This window comes from Callithrix jacchus, chromosome 7, assembly GCF_049354715.1.
Source record: "Callithrix jacchus isolate 240 chromosome 7, calJac240_pri, whole genome shotgun sequence".
NCBI classification, from domain to species: Eukaryota; Metazoa; Chordata; class Mammalia; order Primates; family Cebidae; genus Callithrix; species Callithrix jacchus.
The window spans coordinates 130,298,184-130,319,276 of record NC_133508.1 but is presented as its reverse complement, the minus strand read 5'-3'; the positions used below and the strand labels follow the sequence as shown (position 1 = coordinate 130,319,276).

Genomic DNA, 21,093 nt, shown 5'->3' with positions numbered 1-21,093 from the left:
TTGGTATTAGTTTTCCTTAAACATATTTTGATAACTGTGTTACTAGATTTAATATTGCTCTTCAAATGCCATAGTACCTGTTGAGCAAAGTAAAATGTTCTTTGGAAATAAATCTTTGAGGAACTTGCTTTTGAAAACAATTTTCTTTGAAGTTATCTAAGTGATCGGCTCAGATTCAGAATATTAAAGGATTTTATGAACTAATATGGGATTTTATTTAATTTTTATTTGTTCATTAATACCTCTGTGAAGTATGTTACAGATGCAGACTCTGTTATCTCCCTGTGTTTAAGCTTTGTGTTAATTTACTCAGTCTTTTGTAATGCCTTTTGCAGATTTCGAGAATGACCAATGTATTATTATGCAGAATGCACCTAGTACATTCTGATTAAATGTATATATTTTACCTTGTCATGTTGGAATGATTCAGGAACAAAGTTAATTTTTCAAAAAGCAAGTGATTGAAATAAATCTGATTCATTTTCATTTAGTATTATAAGATTATAGCTTATGATTAATTTGTAATTATTAAAGCATTTTTATTTTTTATTTGTGTAAGATGTGTGGATATTGTTTATAATATTAATGTTGTTTTCCCTCTACAACTGAATTTGAATGTTCTCACTTAAAGATGAAATATTACAAGCCTGTGAACCCCAGTTTCAAAATGTAAAACGCTCTGAAACCCTAGAGTTTTTTCATAAATTTCACACAAATTCCTTTGGAGGCAAAGCTTAATTTGAATTGATATATGGTCATTTATAATTTTTATTTATTCTACTTGATGTGAACATTTGTATCTCACTGCTTCATTGTATGCATTAAGCATATTGTTTCATTATAGGTGCTGCCTTATACCCTGCTGGATTATACTAATGTATGGTTTATTCAACCTATTACTTTTCTAAAATATGAAAAATCTGAATTCCAAACACATCTGGTTTATTTTGTTTTGGTTTGGTTTGCTACACTAGAACAAGGAAGAAGTGATGGCTGTGAGGCTCCGGGAAGCAGATAGCATAGCTGCTGTGGCTGAACTACAACAACACATTGCTGAGCTTGAAATCCAGGTACCATATGAAAATAATAATAAAGTACATGTAAAAATATAGGTTCTTCTATCCTCTTTGTCTGAACAGTAACTTATTCTTTATCCTCATGACTGTGATTCTTTTTTCAACACTTATTTATTTCCAACTTTATTTTTTTTTATTGTGGTAAAATAGACGTAAAACTTACCATTTAAAAGTACACAGTTCTGTGGCATTATGTGTATTTGACATTGTTGTGCAGCCATCACCATCATCCATGTCCAGAACTGAACTTCCCTCACTGAACATCTGTGCCTGTTAAATACTAACTTTCCACTCCCTTCCTCCCCTGGCAACTGGCAACCACAATTCTATGTTGTCTCTATAAATTTGACCACTCTGGTTACCACTATAAGTGGAATCATACAATACAGTCATATGCTGCATAAGGACATTTCAGTGATGGACAGCATAAATGATGATGGTCCCATAGAATGATAATGGACCTCAAAAATTGCTGTTGCCTAGTGACTATAGCCATCATTATGTTATAGTACAACACATTACTCATGTGTTTGTGATGAGGCTGGTATAAACAATCCCACTGCACTGCCACTCTTATAAAAGTATAGCACATATTGTTGTGTATAGTATATAATACTTAATAATAAATGACTATGTTACTGGTTCATATATTTACTATTTGTTGTTTTGCTATCCTGTTATTGTCATTTTAGAGTATACTTCTACTTATGTAAAAAAAAAAAAAAAGTCTCAGATCCTTCAGGAGGTTTTCCAGAAGGCATTGTTTTCATAGAAGATGACAGCTTCATGTGTGTTATTGCCCCTGAGGACCTCCCAGTGGGACAAGATGTGGAGGTTGAAGATAGTTATATTGGTGATGCTGACCCTGTGTAGGCCTAAGCTAATATGTGTGTTTGTGTCTTAGTTTTTAATACAAATGTTTTAATTTTTTTTTTTTTTGAGACAGGATCTCACTCTGTTGTCCAGGCTGGAGTTTAGTGGCACAGTCGTAGCTCACTACAGATCCAACTCCTGGCTCAAACAGTCATCATCAGCTTCCCCAGTACTGGGGACTACAGGCACATGCCACCACAACCAGCTTGCTCACTTGCTTGCTTAGTTAGTTAGTTAATTAGTAGCAACGGGGTTTCACTTTGTTGGCCAGGCTGGTTTTGAATTCATGGCCTCAAGTGATCTGCCTACCTCGGCCTCCCACAGTGTTGGGATTACAAGTGTGAGCCACCTCACCCAGTGTTAATTTTTTTTTTAACTTAAAAACTTTTTTGTTCATCAGATGCAATGGCTTACTCCAGATCAGTAAGCTGTGATCACACCACTGCACTCCAGCCTGGGCCACAGTGTGAGACCCTGTTTCAAAAAATACATTCATTAAAAAATACAATTAAAAATAGAAAAAAGCTTATAGAATAAAGATATAAAAATATTTTGTATAGCTGTATAGTATGTTTATATTCTAAGCTAAATGTTATAAAAGAGTAAAGTTTACAAATATTCAAAGTTTATAAATACAAATGTTACAGTAAGCTAAAGTTAATTTTTATTGAAAGAGAAACCTTTTTTTTTTTTTTGAGACTCTCCCTCCGTTGCCAGGCACCAGGCCTAGAGTGCAGTGGCACAATCTCAGCTCACTGCAATCTCCACCTCCTGGGTTCAAACAATTCTCCTGCCTCAGCCTCCCATGTAGCTGGGACTACAGGCGTGCACCACAATGCCCAGCTAATTTTTGTCTTTTTAATAGAGACAGGGTTTCACCATGTTGGCCAGGATGGTGTTGATCTCTTGACCTCATGATCTGCCCGCCTTGACCTCCCAAAGTGCTGGGATTACAGGTGTGAGCCACTGCACCCGGCTGAGAAACCATTTTTTATAATTTTATGTAGCCTCAGTACACAGTGTTTATAAAGTCTACAGTAGTGTATGTCCTAGGACTTCACATTGATTCACCACTTACTAACTCATCTGAAGCAACTTCTAGTCCCGCAAGTTTCATTCTTGGTAAGTGCTCTATACAGGTATACTATTTTTATCTTTTATAACATACTTTTCCTGTGCCTTTTCTATGTTTAGGTATACAAATACTGACCATTGTGTTACAATTGCCTGTAGTACCCAGTGCAGTAACATGCTGTGCAGGTTTGTAGTCTAGGAGCAATAGGCTATACCATATAGACTAGGTATACAGTAAGCTATACCATGTAAGTTTGTGTAAGTGCACTTTGTGATGTTAGCATAATGAAACTGCCTAACGATGCATTTCTCAGAACATATCCCCATTGTTAAGAGATGTGTGACTGTATTTATCCTTTTGTGACTGGCTTATTTCACTTAGTTTGATGTTCTCAGTGTTCGTTCATGTTGTAGTATATGTCCAAATTTTCTTCGTTTTTAAAGCTGAATAATATACCACATTTTTTATCTGTTCATTCACTGATGGACATTTAGAGTGCCTCCGTGTTTCAGCTATTGTGAATAATGCTGATGTGAACACAGGTGTACACATTTCTGTTCAGTCCCTGCTTTTATTTCTTTTGAGTACATAAAAGTGAGATTGCTGGATCATATAGTAGTTGTTTAATTTTCTGAGAAACTGCTATACCATTTTCCACAGATCCTATACCATTTTACATTTCTACCAGCAGTGCATGAGGATTTGATCTTTTCCACATTCTCACCAATACCTGTTAATTTTCTGTTGTTGTTGTTGTTTTTATAATTACCATCCTAATGGGTGTGAACTGGTATCTCATTGTGATTTTGATTTCCTAATGATTCACCATGTTGGGAATATTTTCATGTGCTTATTTTGCATTTATATATCTTCTTTGGAGAAATGGCTATTCAGATCCTGTGCTTAATTGAATCAGGTTGTTGTTTTTGTTGTTGAGTTATAGGAGTTATATATTGTCAATATCATTTTCTTATCAGATATATGGTTTACAAATGTTTTCTTACATTATGTTTGTTGCCTTTTCTGTTGGTAGTGTCTTTTGCATGAAAGTTTTGAATTTTGCTGAATCAACTTACCTGGGGTTGGTTCTTTCTTTCTTTCTTTCTTTCTTTCTTTCTTTCTTTCTTTCTTTCCTTTCTTTCCTTTCTTTCCTTTCTTTCCTTTCTTTTTTTTTTTTTGGTGGTGTTTACTGTGTTCCAAGTCAATTTTTTAGTGAAAATTTATTATATTTCTATATTATTAAAACTATGTTTTGACAGGGCACAGTAGCTCACACCTGTAATCCCAGGGCTTTGAGAGGCCAAAATCGCGGGATTGATGGAAGGGAGGAGTTCAAGACAAGCCTGGGCAATATAATGAGACCCTGTCTCTACAAAACAATTTGTAAAAATTAGCTGAGTGTGTTATGGTACAACCCTATAGCCCTTACTACTTGGAAGGCCAAGGTGGAACGATCCCTTCAGAAGTAGGAGTTCCACATTATAGTGAGCTACAATCAAGCCACTGCACTCCAGTCTGAGTGACAGAGTGAGACCTTGTCTCTAAAAAAAGTTTTTAAAATAAAAGTAAATGTGTTTTATCACTTCTTATGCCTTACTTCTTCTTGGATAACATGATAAAAGTAGTAAGTTTTCCCTATGGACAAAATATTATGTTTAAAATCTTATGTCTTTCAAGAGTTCATACAGGTTAAAGTATATTACCCAACTCTTCAATCTTTCAAAATAGAAAAGTCTTAAGTATTAAACTAAATAAAAGGTGATTTGAATAACTTTTCAAACTTTTTTTTGAGTCTTCAATAGCATTTCTCTTCTCCCTGTCACTTCGTTAGTTCATCTGCTTACCCCTTACCTGAACTGTTGTTGTAACCTCCCATCCAGTTTCCTTTTCTCCAACTTCAGCTCTTCTGCAGTTACAAAAGCTGTCTCTAAAACACAGAAATTTTATTGACTGCTTTTAAAATACCAAATCACATCAAAACTCCTTAGCATAAAATCCTTTTTATTATTACCCAAACTGAATTTCTAGCTTCATCTCTCACCGTTATCTTCCCATCCTCATCCCCCACAGATACACGCTGTGCTCTACCTATTGTGAATTATCTTATTCCTGAAACTTTCACATTCTTTCAGAATTCTGTGCTATTCTGCATGCTGCTGTATCTTCCTAAATTGCTTTATTTTTCTGAACTTCCTACTCCTCTACTTTTGAAGTATTTCTGTTTCCCTTTCAGGTGTTAAGACTGACTGCTTCTTGGTAACTTGCTGTTAATTCGCTTAGTAAATGGGTTTTCAGTAGATGTGTTACTGAATACATCTTAGATATTAAGGTTTCAATATTTAATTATATGTATATATAGATATAGATATATTTAATGCAAATTAAGAATTAAGATTTATAAATAGATCTCTCATTAAAACCTGAAACTTTTTTTCAGTTATCAAAGTAATATATTTTAGGTTATTATCTTAGTCATGGAAATATCTTAAATCATTTTCAGGTTCCACTAGGGGGAGAACTCAACTTGGTCTAAGATTTTTGTACTTCAGATCTCTTCAGATTAAGTCTTTTAATTACTGGTACTCTCCTGTGAGTAAAATTTTTTTTGCACAAACCAAATTCTCTCAGACTCTTCTTATAATAAATAATATTATTATTTAATGTGTTATTCATATAATGAAAGCCTGCTTTTTAATGTAGTTATGAAAATCATACTTTTGTAAACATTATATTTAAATGAGAAAATACATTAGAAAAAGAAATACTCATTTTTGGTTTTTTGTTTTTATTTGTGTTTTTTTTGAGATGAAGTCTCACTCCGTTGCCTAAGCTGGAGTACAGTGGTGCAATCTCAGCTCCCTGCAATCTCCACCTCCCAGGTTCAAGGAATCCTCCTGCCTCAGCTTCTGGAGTAGCTGGGACTACAGGCATATGCCACCATGCCCAGCTAATTTTTGTATTTTTATTAGAGACAGGGTTTCATTATGTTGGTCAAGCAGGTCTTGAACTCTTGACCTCTTGATCTGCCTGCCTCAGCCTCCCAAAGTGCTGGGATTACAGTCATGAGCCACCACAGCCAGGCAATTTTATAAATACTGTAACATTGTAGTATATAGATACTTATAATACTGAAATTTGTTTTCAAGGATTATTTGGAACTTTTAGATCTAATTTAAAATTTATCATCTACCCCCATGTATTATTCTGACTTAACTCCATCTGTAGTCTAATTATATGTTTTATAATAATACTTCCCCCAGTGCCCTGTCTTTGTTGGAGCTGTTTTGTATTCGTGTCTTACAGTGAACTTAACTATTTTTAAGTGTAGCAACTTTCAAGTTTTAGAGATTTTCCTAGAATTATTTTTAAAAGTTATTATTACCTAGGTTTCTTCTCTAACAGAAAGGCAGTTACTTATTTGTGGATTTTTTTGCTATAAAATTATTACACTATTCTGCTGTAATGCTCAGTTGAGAACAGATTATACAACCTGTAAAATTAAGGAGTTGAACTCTAAGGTTCTGTCACATATAAAACAGTATTATACCATGTATATCATTTTAATATTTTTTGACAATTTCAAGTTACCATGAATTTTAATTATTATATACTCATCTCACTTTATTAATAATACCTCCATTACTTTCTCTTTGGCCAAATTTTTACCTTAAATAGCATTCCTATCCTAATTACTAGGCTCATGTTGCTATATTGTCACAACAATTATTCCTTTTGTTAAAATTATACATAGTTTTATTTTTTATTTTTTTATTTTTCATTTTATTTTAGTTGGGGGGGTACATGTGAAGGTTTGTAGATAAACATGTGTCATGGGGGTTTGTTGTATTTATTATTACATCACCCAGGTATTAAGCTCCGTATTCAATAGTTATCTTTTCTGCTCTTCTCCCTCTTCCCACCCTCCCCCTTGACATATTTTTAATTATCCACATTTCCCATAATAGCGTAAGTTCCATGGGAGTGAAATAAGACATAACTGTCTTATTCATTGCTATATTCCTTTTTGGGCACTTGTGGGAGAAACAAGGTCTCGCTCTGTTGCCCAGACTAGTGTTCAGTGGTGTGATCATAGCTCACTGCAGCCTCGACCTACTGGACTCAAGCAATCCTCCCACCCCAGCATCCCAAGTAGCTGGGACTACAGGAGCATGCCACCACACCTGGCTAATTTTTGTATTTTTTGTAAAGATGGGGGTTGACTATATTACCCAGGCTGGTCTCAAACTTAGGAGCTCAAGCAATCTGCTGCCCACCTGGGCTTCCCCAAAGTGCTGGGACTACAGGCGTGAGCCACCATACCCAGCCTCGTTGATATATTGAGTGCTTACTGGTAATACCTGGTACATAATCATTCAGTAGATATTTGTATTTGACCAAATTTGACCAGTAGATATTTGAATTTTGACAATAATTCATTCATCTTCCAATGTTGTTGCTCCAGTAAATGATTTTTACTGTATGCAGTTGTCACTATATTCACACATGCATCAATTTGTGTACATTCCTTTATTATTAGATCACTGTCAGGAAGGAGAAAATGAATTCAGCCTCTATCCAAATGTATTTACCATTACAGAGAAGAAGTGATTGTGCCTAGGTCCCTTCTTTGAAATGTTTTTGAGTAGAATTTAAACCTCTGAAAATTATTTTTGGTATTACTGACTATAAGAACATGTGGCGCTTGAGCGAGATGATCGGAGCAGTCTCAGCGAGCACCATGTTGCTTCCGAACATCCTGCTCACCGGTACACCAGGGGTTGGAAAAACCACACTAGGCAAAGAACTTGCATCAAAATCAGGACTGAAATACATTAATGTGGGTGATTTAGCTCGAGAAGAACAATTATATGATGGCTATGATGAAGAGTATGATTGTCCCATTTTAGATGAAGACAGAGTAGTTGATGAGTTAGATAACCAAATGAGAGAAGGTGGAGTTATTGTTGACTACCATGGTTGTGATTTCTTCCCTGAACACTGGTTTCATACAGTTTTTGTGCTGAGAACAGATACCAATGTATTGTATGAAAGACTTGAAACAAGGGGTTGTAATGAGAAGAAACAAACAGATAATATTCAGTGTGAGATTTTTCAAGTTATTTATGAAGAAGCCACAGAATCCTACAAGGAAGAAATCGTGCATCAGCTGCCCAGCAATAAACCAGAAGAGCTAGAAAATAATGTAGATTAGATCTTGAAATGGATTGAGCAGTGGATCAAAGATCATAACTCTTGACTTATAAGGCTAGCTACTTTATAATCACTCTTGTTGATATCTCTTTGCCAACATCATAGAAATTGTTCAGGTATCAGTAACACTTTATTAAAATCACCTTGCAGGACTAGCAGGTGGATAGTATATAGGTTTATGCCTGTGTTTCTTTTTCTCCGTGAGAAAGCTAAACATCTGAAATATAATGACTATAGCATTATTAAGGACTGAGGCACAAACTGTGATTTTAATACTTAAATTGCTAAAGATAAATAAATCTGACAAAATGGGTAGATATCTTTTAATTTTATTACAGAAAAAAATACAGATGATCGCTTAAAGTAAAACTAAAGATAAAGCCTCAGAGTATTCCTTTTTTCTTTCTTTAAATTTGAGAAAAAGGGAAGTGTACTCTATACAAAATTCAAAAGGTATAAAAAGTGTTGAAAAGTTAGATCTCCCTTCCAGACCACCCTGTTCCCAGGCACCACAAGCTCCTTCCCTTTAGGAAATAATGTTACTGGTTTCCCATATGTCTTTTCAGAGGTTTTATGCCTGCACAGTGTATATATGCGTGTGTACATTTTTAAAAGAATAGTATATTGTGCACACTATTCTGTACCTTTTTTCACTTAATGTATTTCATCCTCTTAGTATATCTTATATATCATCATATATATCATCTTAGTATAGACCTCCCTCTTCTTTGTTTTTTACTTGAGATATACATATCATATGATAAAATTTACCTTTTTAAAGTGTATAATCAGAACCGGGTATGGTGGCTTATGCCTGTAATCCCAGCAACTGGGGAGGCTTAGGTGGAGAATGGCTTGAGGCAGGAGTTCAAGACCCTCCTGGGCAATAGAGCAAGACCTCAGACTCTAAAAATAAACATTAAAAAAAAAAAATGTGAGAAGATGCCAACTATTATCATTAAAGAATTTTTTTTTTTCTATCCTCACATATGCTTTAGAAGCCAGTTTTCTGGTTGAATGTCTCAGGCTAAAGGAACTTCTTTTAGTAGCCTGAAAAAATAAATATGACATATCTTAATCAGAATAAAGAGCTTCAAGAAATTTAGTTAGGAAGAACAAGAGGATTTTAGAATCCTAAGTGACTCTGTGGTCCCATCTTTTTGTCTTTTTGTTCTATAGAGATTCTGTGTTGGTTAAAAGAATGGATTTTTGGAGTCCAACCTCTTATTAGCCTCTTACCTTAGACAGGTTATTTAATCCTGTTATTTAGCCTCTTACCTTAGACAGGTTATTTATTGATTTACTCATTCAAAACAGGATTCTAAAGTTATTTGGCTTAGAGTTGTTGTGATCAAATGAGAAAGCTCATGTAAAATGTTTTCCTGCCTACGTAATATCCAGAAAAAATAGCTCATAGACGTTATATAAAAAGGCACATTCAACACTGTAGAGTGTCAAAAATTACAACCAAATGACAAAGTTCTGAAACTCTTTGGGTTTCTTTAAAGACAGCTTTAGCAACCTCAGATACTGAATATATCCCTTTCCAAACATTATATAAAGCCTGACATTAAGAATTATCTTTGGGCCAGGCATGGTGGCTCACATAGGACATTACTGAACACTTAGTACATACCAGGCAGTGTTCTAAGCCATTTGAGTATATTCACCTATTTAATCCTCACAAAAATCATATGAGATAGTAGTTTTGGGATTTGTTGCTGTTTTCAAGACAGAGTCTCACTTCATCATCCAAGCTGGAATGCAATGGCGCGATCACAGCTCACTGCATTCTCTACCTCCCAGGCTCAAGAAATCCTCCCACCTCAGCCTCCAGGTAGCTGGGGCTGTGGGTGCATGCCACCATGCCTGGCTAATTTTTGTACATTTTTCTGTAGAGATGGGGTTTCACCATGTTCCCTAGGCTAGTCTTGCTCTCCTGAGCTCAAGTAGTCTGCTTGCCTTGACCTCCCAGAGTGCTGGGATTACAGGCATGAGCCACCAAGCCCAGCAAGATTTTGTATATATCTTCATTTTATAGTTGAGGAAACTGAGGCATAGAAAAGATTTTAAAATGAGATTTTGTTGTTTGTATGATAACCCACTCGAATTTTTTCCAGGAATAAAATGAATTTCTTTCCTTTAGTATTACAACATACTGTTATGGTAGTTTTATAAGTTTTCTTAATAGCATATTGACAGTCTCCTGTAGAACTGCTTATTAGACAGCTAAAGTTACTATTGGTTCCCTGTTCATTACTTAAAATTTTTCAGTTGTTTCCCCTAGCTTTGGGGACAAAATTCAAACTCTGACTCTCCATGTAAGATCCTTCCTACTCAAATTCTTGCCTACTTTTCGACCTTTATTTCCCAGTTACCCCAACGTATATATGCCCAGTACTTGAGGCCCAGTATGCTAGTTAAGAACTCTTCAACTCTGTCATCCTATTTCACTCCATGTTTTTTCCCTCCTCCTTTGATCTTGCTTTTTATTTCAAAAGTCTTAAGCTTGACTGGTTGTGATCAGCATTCCCTGATAACACCATCCCTATTGATTTCATGTGTCTCTGCTTTTCTAACACCCTTTTAGAGAGACCTCTCTTCTCATACCATCTCACATGACTACAATTAACTTTTTCAACTTTTTTGTCCACCATGTGCAGCTGAAGTTTATTGAGGGTAAGGACCATTATTTGACTTTATATTTCCAACATCAGCATACTACAGACAGTCAAAATATGTTTATTTACTAAAATAATTTGTGTAAATAGTTTATTTCTTGAAATACCAATTTGACGTTAAATGTTATTCTAATTTAAATTAGAATTTAATTTAACTTGAGTGGTGTTTTTTGTTTTTGTTTTTGTTTTTTGAGACAGAGTTTCGATCTTGTTGCCCAGGCTGGAGTGCAATGGCATGATCTTGACTCACTGCAACCTCCACCTTCCTGGTTCAAACGATTCTCCTGCCTCAGCCTCCTGAGTAGCTGGGATTACAGGCACATGCTACCACACCTAGCTAATTTTTGTATTTTTAGTAGAGACAGGATTTCACCATGTTGGCCAGCCTGGTCTCAAACTCCTGGCCTTGTGATCTGCCCATCTAGGCCTCCCAAGGGGCTGGGATTACAGGCATGAGGCACTGCGCCTGGCCTGAGTGGGTCTTTTTTAAGCCAAGAGTGGTTGGGGTATTGCCCATCTGAGGCATCCCTAGAGGTTATCTGTTGGGCAGAACAGATGTGAAGAACATGTGAAGAACAGATTAAATTACTATTTAAATGGGGTGTTGATTTCAGTTTTGTAGATATTTATGAAGTACTTACTGTGTGCCAGTTTCTATTCTGACTAAATACCACCTGAATTAGTGAGAAAAATACAAAAATCCTTTTCCTTATTGAGCTTTATGGTAGAATGAGAAATTAGATGAAAACAATAAATGAATCTTATGGTGTGTAATTTAGATGATGAATGACAATGGAGAAAAGTGTGGGAAAGAGAAGATAACTGGTATTAGGGGTGGAGGACTGTTGCTATTTTAATAATGCAGTCTATAAAGGTTCATTAGAAAGGGATATTTAAACAAGCATTTGAAGCAGATGAGGCATGAAGATTTGGGAGAAGAACTACTTACTAGGAGAATATTATAGGCAAAGGGCCAGACATAAGGAGCATGTCTAAAGTAGAGTCTGGGTGGAGTGAGACAAGGGAATTAGAGGAAGTCTGAGAGGTGAGTAGAGCCAATTATGTAAGACCTAAGAACTTTGACCTTTCCGTACTCAGATGGAAAATCATTCGAGGTTTTGAGCATGGGCGTGATTAATTAGATGACATTAAACCTATTAAAAAGATTAATTAAACTGATTCAAAAAAATTCTGTAAATATTCATAGCATTTAGTTTGGAGGGAAATGGTGTTAAAAATTAGGTTTCCTCTTGTTACTGGAGTTTTCTGCAATCTAAATGCTATTTATTATTTGAAGACTTTATTTTTACATCAGTACTAAATAGAGCTATCTGTAATTTCCAGGGAGTAGAACAAAACATAGAAAAGTTAAATTTTTGCCCAGTTAGTTAAGAAAAATAGGTAAGAATTAAACCCAAGCCTTCTAATATTTAACCTGGGATTGAGTTTGTATTTTGATTATTATAAAGATAAGCATATTGGTTTTTGTAACTGTATTAAAAGCTTCTGTGGGCTAAGCACGTCTATAAAATTAATGCTGCTTTGTTACAAATAATGGAAAGTTTTTCATTTAAAAGAGTTTGAGTCTACTGAAATCCAACTTTTGGTTCTTTTCCTGGTACCCAGTAACATTTACCCACTTTGGTTAGTTTGCCCAACAGATAACCTCTAGGGATGCCTCAGATGGGCAATACCCCAACCACTCTTGGCTTAAAAAACACCCACTCAAAATTCTGTTCTGACATAGAATGAGGGTGCTAGGTTTAAATCAGTGTGCTCAGATCGGTATGTAGTTTTGACAGAGATGGAGAGGAAGTGATAAAATCTTTACCATTAACTTAAAAATACTATATTTTTTAATTATGTGAAATTACAGTGACATTACTAAATGATGGAATTTATCATAAAGCTTTGTGATTATTTTGTACTTTCCAATTTCCTGAGCTAACTTGTTAATAGTTTCACAATGGGTGATGGTTTATATGCCAACTCTTAGCTAAAAAAACAACTTTTGGGAAGGTTTGGTTTTTTTTGTTTGTTTGTTTTTTGTTTTTTTGCCCCTGAAGCACAATTGTTTATGGCTTTCATTTGGGGCAGCTTACCTAAATATTAAAATGTGTTTCATTTTTCTTTAAGGCATTTCTCAATTTTAAGCATTTTTAATTTGAAAAAATATTCTATAATTGTATTTAGTCTTAATAGTAATACGAAATAAAGGAAGATAGGTATATAGACTGCTTTACTCAGCTTGCTATCTAGTCATTAGGGACTATGAGGTTCTGTTTAAAAAGTATTTTCTGAAATGTTCATAGATTCTTTGGCATCCAACTTCAGTACACAGTTAAAATTTAGTTGAATTATATAGTGGTTTTTAGGATATTGCTATATCTAGAATGGAAGAACATCATTTGGATCCCCCAAGATGAGCTCATAGTAAGATCCCAGTTAAGAATTAGGGGAGTTTGGACTCTTACATATCATAATATATGTGCTCACTTGGGGTTATTAAAAATTAGTTAATGCACACTTAGTGTCCAGATTTTGGTTTCTAATACTATTCTCTAATGAAGGGAACCAGGGTTCCTCATAGAAATGTCTGATTCTAGGACTGGGACAGGAAATACACAAGATAAGCCTGGAGCATCTTGTAATACCAGTAACTAAGGAAGTGCTCAAAACACACACACACACACACACACACACACACACACACACACGCGCCCCCAAAACAAAAAGCCTACATTAATTAGGAGTATGTTGAAGGGACAGAGGAAACAACTGAGAGAGTTCCCAATGGCCAAAGGTAGGACAATTTGAGGAAAAAAAGTTGAAGTATTATGTACTTTAAATACACAAGCCAAAGTATAATAACCCAAAGTGGATTATTTATGTTTTTTGAGATGGAGTCTCACTCTGTTGCTAGGCTGGAGTGCAGTGGCACGATCTCGGCTAGCTGCAACCTTCGCCTCCCGAGTTCAAGCCATTCTCCTGCTTCAGCCTCCTGAGTAGCTGGGACTACAAGCACGTGCCACCACACCCAGCTAATTTTTGTATTTTTAGTAGAGATGGGGTTTCACCATGTTGATCAGGATAGTCTCGATCTCTTGGCCTCATGATTCACCCGCTTCTGCCTCCCAAAGTGCTGGGATTACAGGCATGAGCCACCATGCCCATCCCTAAAGTGGATTATAACCCAAAGTGTAAAATAAATATCCATGAGCCTATATTGATATGAATGATGATTGAATAAATTAACAAATGGGAGATATAAGGTACATATGCAGAAGAATTCTAAATAATTTTTGTAGATACTATACCCTCAAGGAGGGGAAGCATAAATCTCCACTTCATAAGCATGGACTGCACTTAGTGACTTCCCTCCAGAGGAAAAGTATGAGTGACAAGAAGTAACTTTGTAGTGGAGAAACCTGACAAAGATTACCTAAGCCACGTGATTAAGATCACATCAACAGTCATAAATTACACTGGTAGTACATACCCTTGATATTACGTGACATGATGAAAATGGCACTCTGCCCCTGTAGTCTTCCTCCTGATAACTGATAACCCTAGTCTTACCACCATGAGAAAACTATAGGACAGATTCATTTGTGAAGATCCTACAAAATACCTGACTAGTAATGACTCAAAGCTGACAAGATCATCAGAAACAAGCAAAATCTGAGAAACTATCACAGCCAAAAGGAACCTAAGGAAACATTGCATCTAAATGTAATGTATCCTGGGTAAAATTCTAGAAACAGAAAAAAAGAAAAAAAAAAGACAGGTTAAAAAACAAGGGCAAAGGAAATCTGAATAAACTAAGGACTTTAGTTAGTAGTTAATGTATCAACATTGGTTTCATTAATTGTAGCAAAGGTACCATACTAATATATTAATAATAGGAGAAACTGCATGTGGGGGTATGTGGAAACGATTTTCTCAATTTTTCTGTAACTCTAAAACCTTTATAATAAGTGTGTAATATTTTTTTAAAACTAGTTTGTGAGTCCATGGTTTTTAGGAGCCATCGGAATTACATCAAATTTTAAGTATTGGTCACAAAATTGATTTGTTTTCAATTAAATTATGATTTATGAGAAACATTTTCTGCCTTTTAGACCTTGTGTGAATGCTGACTTGTTTTTTTTAAGAGAGACAGGGTCTTGCTCTGTTGCCCAGGACAGAGTACAATGGTGCAATCATAGTTTACTGAAGCTTTGAACTCTTGGGACTAAACAGTTGTCCTACCTCAGCCTCCCAAGTAGCTAGCAATACAGGCACACCCCATCATGCCCTGCTAATTTTTTAATTTTTTGTGCACATGGGGTCTTGCTATGTTGCTTATGCTGGTCTTGAGCTTCTGGCCTCAAGTAATCCTCCTGACTCAGCCTCCCAAAGGAGTGGGGTGTTTTTTTTTTTTTTTTTTTTTTGAGACTGAGTCTCGCTCTGTCTCCGAGGCTGGAGTGCAACAGCACAATCTCAGCTCACTGCAGCCTTGGCCTTGTGGGTTCATGTGATTCTCCTGCCTCAGCCTCTCAAGTAGCTGGGAGTATAGGCGCCTGCCACCATGCTTGGCTAATTTTTGTATTTTTAGTAAAGACGGGGTTTCACCATGTTGGCCAAACTGGTCTCAAACTCCTGACTTCAGGTGATCCGCTGGCCTTGACCTCTCAAAGTCCTGAGATTACAGGCGTGAGCCACCATACCCGTCCTTGGGCTGGTATTTTTTAACTCTGCCTTTAGCTGGTTTTATAAGAATATCACTTTGAAAAATGTGTATATATGTATGTTTCTCTTCTGAAATTGAATTAAATCATTCTCAGCACTGAAAAATACTAGACAAATATCTGATTTCTTTTATCCCTTCTATACTTTTCAGATTGCATTATTGGTTTTTAAAAGATATTTATGTATATTTTTACTTTTTCTAATTACTAAGAAGAATATTTAAACCTTTGTCTAGGACTTTAAATTACAGGAAACTGTTTCAAAAACTTATCAGTAGTACATGATTTGAGTATGATTTGTTTTTAGATGTTTTCAAATGAGTCACCTTGAAGTCATTGAGAGGCTACCACTTACCACATTTACTGTTCTGATTAATTTTTCTTTTGGCAAAGCACAAATCAGTAATAACCTACTAAAGCTTAGTGGTTGCTCTTGATGTTTCAGTAAGGTGATGTTGATTAATCAGAGTGATTACTTACCAAGTGTTACAAATTTACTCAAATTATTGGGCTTTCTTTTACTATAGTAATTTTATATACAGTTTTAATTTGCTTAAGACATTTTGCTTCATATATGCATTTAAAATATCAATGTAGAACTTAAAATGTGTGTCCATGCTGCAAATTAATGTGGTGGCCTCTGTGACCGTTGAACATAGTTTCATAATAAAGCCTGGGGAAAAAAAGCATTATTTAACCTTTTAAACAATCAAGAGATTACTTTTTAAACTGTCACTAAAAAGGTTTGATTTTTTTACAAAAGAGAGCACTTGAATATATCTTTATGTACTACAGTTTCTCTTTTTGTTAGATTTTTTGTGTGTGGGTGTAATAAAACATATTCTTAAAATGAAAGCTTTACACTATGTTTGAGAATAAGCAACTTGCATTGTGTCATGACCCTTCTAATACCACAAACCTTCTGTAATACTACTCCTGGAGAAAAACCCACATCCTATGCATAACCTTAGATTTATTTTGAAATCTCTATGAAAAGAGCACAGAGAGATTACTAATTGTTTCTGTTACTTCCTTTAGGGGTATGATATCTATTTGTAACCCATGTGTTAAATGTTAATAGCCAAGAGTAAAATGTTAAAGTATATTAAGTAGTGATTTCCTATCCTAAAGTTAATATGTGGAAATTTAATAACTAATTCTAAGTTTCAGTTTGTTATATTAGATCTCTGGAAAAAATGTACCAAAAAAAAGAGAGAGAAGGTGTTGGTACTTCCATTAACCTATACCTCTAATACTATTGGCCAGTATAATACTAGAAAACAATTGCAAATTTAATAAGTCTTATTTTATTCTTATTTTTTCCATCTACTTTATATTTCTTTAATATTCTTTTTTTTTTTTTTTTTTTTTTGAGACAGAGTTTCACTTTTTTTACCCAGGCTGGAGTGCAATGGCGTGATCTCGGCTCACCGCAACCTCCGCCTCCTGGGTTCAGGCAATTCTCCTGCCTCAGCCTCCTGAGTAGCTGGGATTACAGGCACGCGCCACCATGCCCAGCTAATTTTTTTTGTATCTTTAGTAGAGACAGGGTTTCACCATGTTGACCAGGATGGTCTCGATCTCTTGACCTCATGATCCACCCGTCTTGGCCTCCCAAAGTGCTGGGATTACAGGCTTGAGCCACTACTTCTTTTATATTCTTTATGTAACTGATGAAAGTGGATGAAAAATCCAATGTTATGTGGTTTTTGTTTGTTTGTTTTTTTCTGAGACAGAGTCTCACTCTGTCTCAGAACCTTCACCTCCCAGGTTCAAGCGATTCTCCTGCCTCAGTCTCCCAAGTAGCTGGGATTACAGGCATGCGCCACCATGCCCGGCTAATTTTTTGTATTTTTAATAGAGATGGGTTTTCACCATGTTGGCCAGGCTGGTCTCAAACTCCTGGCCTCAGGTGATCCACCCACCTCGGCCTTCCAAAGTACTGGGATTACAGGTGTAAGCCACTGTGCCCGGCCCCAGTATTATTTTTAATATGTAGAAAAAAATGGTAACTACCCATCAGGAGAATGGTTAAACTATGGTATATTCATACTCTGGAATATTCTGCATCTTTCAGAAAGAATAAAGATCTACAAGACATATTAAGTGAAAAAAGCAAATTATAAGCAGAATATATATTCCCATTTATATGTATTAGAAAGCAAGTGTAAGCATATGTATTATACTTATGTATATTAAATACATATGCATTTAATATGTACATATGTTACATGCACATGTACTTAAATGCATTGAAATTGGCTGCAGTGTTCCCATCAAAACTGTTAAAATATTTTTTCAGGAGATGGTAAAGGGTTTGGTGCAAAAGACTAGTGGATATGGGTTCACTTTTTATTCTATATGAATTTATATGATTATCATTATAATTTTTATGTATATACATTTAAATAACATTTAAAGTAACTGTTTCTAAAAAGGAAATAAGAATTGGAACTTCCAAATAATTATAGGGAAAAAGCAACAAAAGAAACTCGGTCAACCAAGCAAACGTTCCATCTTTCTCTGGCCTGAAAGTCCCTCAGTGTTGTCTGGCTCCTGCCCATTTCTCTGACCCATTTTAAATGGCATTCTTCTTCACCAGTCAGTTCTAGCAACTACTCACCTCCTTTTTGTTTCTTGAATCAAGCTCCTACATTAAGGTTTCGTTCATGCTCTTTTTATGTTTGCAGTTCTGTGCTTCCTGATCTTCCCATGACTAATACCTTCTCATCATTTAAATCTCAGCCTAGGTAGAAGTCACTGCCTCATAGAGACTCCTGACCACCTTTGTAAAGTAGGGCCTTCACATTGTTACTCTGTCTCATTGTCATGTTTTATATTCTTTACGGCTCTTGTCAGTGCCTGAAATTATTTTTACTTTAAAAATTAACTCTCACACCTCATGATGTTTCAGTCAGTGATGGACCACATATATCATCTGGGTCTCATAAATTATAATACAGTATGTTTTCTGTACCTTTTCTATGTTTAGATATTTAGACACACAAATACTTAACCAGTGTGTTACAGTTGCCTACAGTATTCCATACAGTAACATGCTATATATGTTTATAGCCTAGGAGCAGTAGACTATACTGTATAGCCTAAAAGTATAGTAGGCTTTACTATATAAGTTTGTGTAAATACACCCTATGATATCAGACAATGATGAAATCCCCTAACAACACATTTCTCAGAATGTATCCCCATTGTTAAGCGAGTCATGACTACATTAGAACCTGTTTGTCTTATTTACTGCTGTACCGTAGTTCCTGGCATATCACAGGTGCTCAACAAAATAATTGCTGAATGAATTTTAGGAGGGAGAAAATAGTCATGTACTGACCTTCTGTGCCGTAAGAGCAGGCAGCAGGTTCTAAGTACTTTCTGTGTAAAGATTATTTAAATAAATGTTGCACCAGAGATGGCTTGAAACTCCCAGACTATCCCAACCATCTCACAAAATAGTAAATTTTTTTTTAAGCAAAAACCTCCCCAATAAAAACAACCTGAGAGGAAAAGGAACATAAGTTAATGCAGTAAACTTTAAAAGGTGACAGCTAACAAAAGGAGTAGACAGTGGTAGAGCAGAGTCCTACCAGGGCTTGGCTTCTAATCCTCTCTTATCCCATCTCCAGGCTGTGTAGGTAAGTCAGCAAAATCCTAAGAGAATTCAGTTATATCCCACATATGGAGAGAAGGAAAATGAGTGGTAGAAACTTCTGCAAAGGATAACAAAGTGAAAGAGATCAGAAAAGTGGCATCTCACTCTTAACTAAAGTGAAGGCCCCAGGGCAACAACTGAATATGGGAAATGATCTGAATTCTAAAACTCAGGCTTTGTGATATATTCCCCCAGCTAGGAAGTTCCCCCAACTAGAAAGTAGAAGATATTTAACAAAATCTCAGAGGAGTAAGCAGGGCCCTTGTTTAGCCAGATTCATTCTTTTACTGTGGATTTCCTTGACACTGTGGAAAAGTGAGAACAAGCTTGAGCTTGGAAGGCAAAGGAAATGGATCTCAAATATGGTTGAGAGATAGTGTCACCCATACATATCATTAGAGTATTTGGAATATGTGGACAGTCACCTAGCCATGAATATGATGAAAAGAAATAGCACAGCACTTTAGTTTATATTATTATAGCAGAAAGAGGGAGAGACGTACCATTCACAAAACCAAAAATCCCCACCAAGAAGAAAGGTAATTCAAGGATAAGAGGAATTACAGTTTCTTCACACTGTAAAACAAGTTAACATTAATTCAGTAAAATTAACAGATTGAAAGATAAGATAGCCCTTTGAACAAGTGTGGCTGGTAGTCCACCCACAGTAATGTTTGCCGTGTCCAGGCCTTGTATAGACATATCTTGCAGCTGCACCTTGTTCTGCCCCCAGACATCAAAGCCCTGGGCAACCAGTGCATGAAGGACTAATTTAGGAGACATAAGACTGTTGGGTCTGATAAGGCCCAGCATCTTTGCAGAAATGGGAGGTGTATGCAGCAAAGTTATGGCAAGCAAGATAAAACACAAAATTCAACTGAAAAAGCATGTTTTGGCACCTCCCTCTCAGAAGAAAAACCTGACAACTTTGGTGATGAACAAATGGGACACTTACAAGAGCTATTACAAGAAACTACTAAATGCAATAAGCAACGCAGTAGTACAGAGTCTGCAAAACATGTAAAATTTAGAAACCCTTACTTTCACTATCACTGATTGGTTTTTAAAATTTATTACTTATGCTTTGAAGCTTTCAGAATGCCTAGTGTTCGTTAAATATTCTTTTATTTTTGTTTGTTATGAATGCAGTATATGAAACAGGATCACTAGCAGACAGTTGAAAAACATTACAACATTGGAATAGTGGTACTTGCCAGATGGAATTTGATTTTTGGACTAAATGGGAAAGAATGACTAAAATGGACAAACTTCTAGAATTTTGCTGAAAAAAAAATGTTTACATAGAAATTGGTTTTATGCTATTCTTGTTCAAGCATTAGCCTCATGGGTTTTCTTTAGCTTGATCAGATAAGTATATAGTAATAATGATAGATACAAAATTCCAATAAGATTTTTACTTAAATACATTGTCATTCTGAAGGTTTCATCATTTCTACTTTAATAATGCATATATGATTATTCTTCTAAGTCTTTCCTCTTCCTGAGTCATTATTTACAATGAACAGTTAAAGAGAAGCTTGAATATTCAGTATTTTACTATCATTTGTAAACTAGCACAAACTATGATACATTTCTACATTGATTGTTAATCATAAGCAACCCTTTAAGTTAAATAATTTAGATTAGGCATGGGGGCTCATGCCTATAATCTCAGCACTTTGGGAGGCCAAGAAGGGTGGATCACTTGAACTCAGGATTTTGAGAGCTCATGTTTCTTCTTTTGTTTTTTATTAAAACTATTTTTTCTTTTTCCCCTCAAACA

At 35.6% G+C, this 21,093-nt stretch overlaps 1 protein-coding gene and 1 pseudogene across 29 annotated transcripts in view; both read left to right on the top strand.

Annotated features, from left to right (window-relative positions):
* EVI5 (ecotropic viral integration site 5) overlaps positions 1–21,093 on the top strand; it is a 237,987-nt gene that overhangs the window by 167,661 nt on the left and 49,233 nt on the right. For 26 of the 28 annotated variants that reach the window (XM_078332446.1, XM_078332459.1, XM_009001706.5 and 23 more), the window contains one exon: positions 975–1,070. In XM_078332446.1, coding sequence (XP_078188572.1) covers positions 975–1,070 — 96 coding nt within the window. Of the gene's footprint in view, positions 1–974; positions 1,071–1,768; positions 4,805–21,093 lie in introns of those variants that run through there. The other 2 variants (XM_078332449.1, XM_078332456.1) reach the window with 2 other exon arrangements.
* Positions 6,860–20,195, top strand: LOC103794563 (adenylate kinase isoenzyme 6 pseudogene; annotated as a pseudogene). Its single transcript, XR_013520271.1, has one exon. The product of XR_013520271.1 is annotated as an adenylate kinase isoenzyme 6 pseudogene (transcript).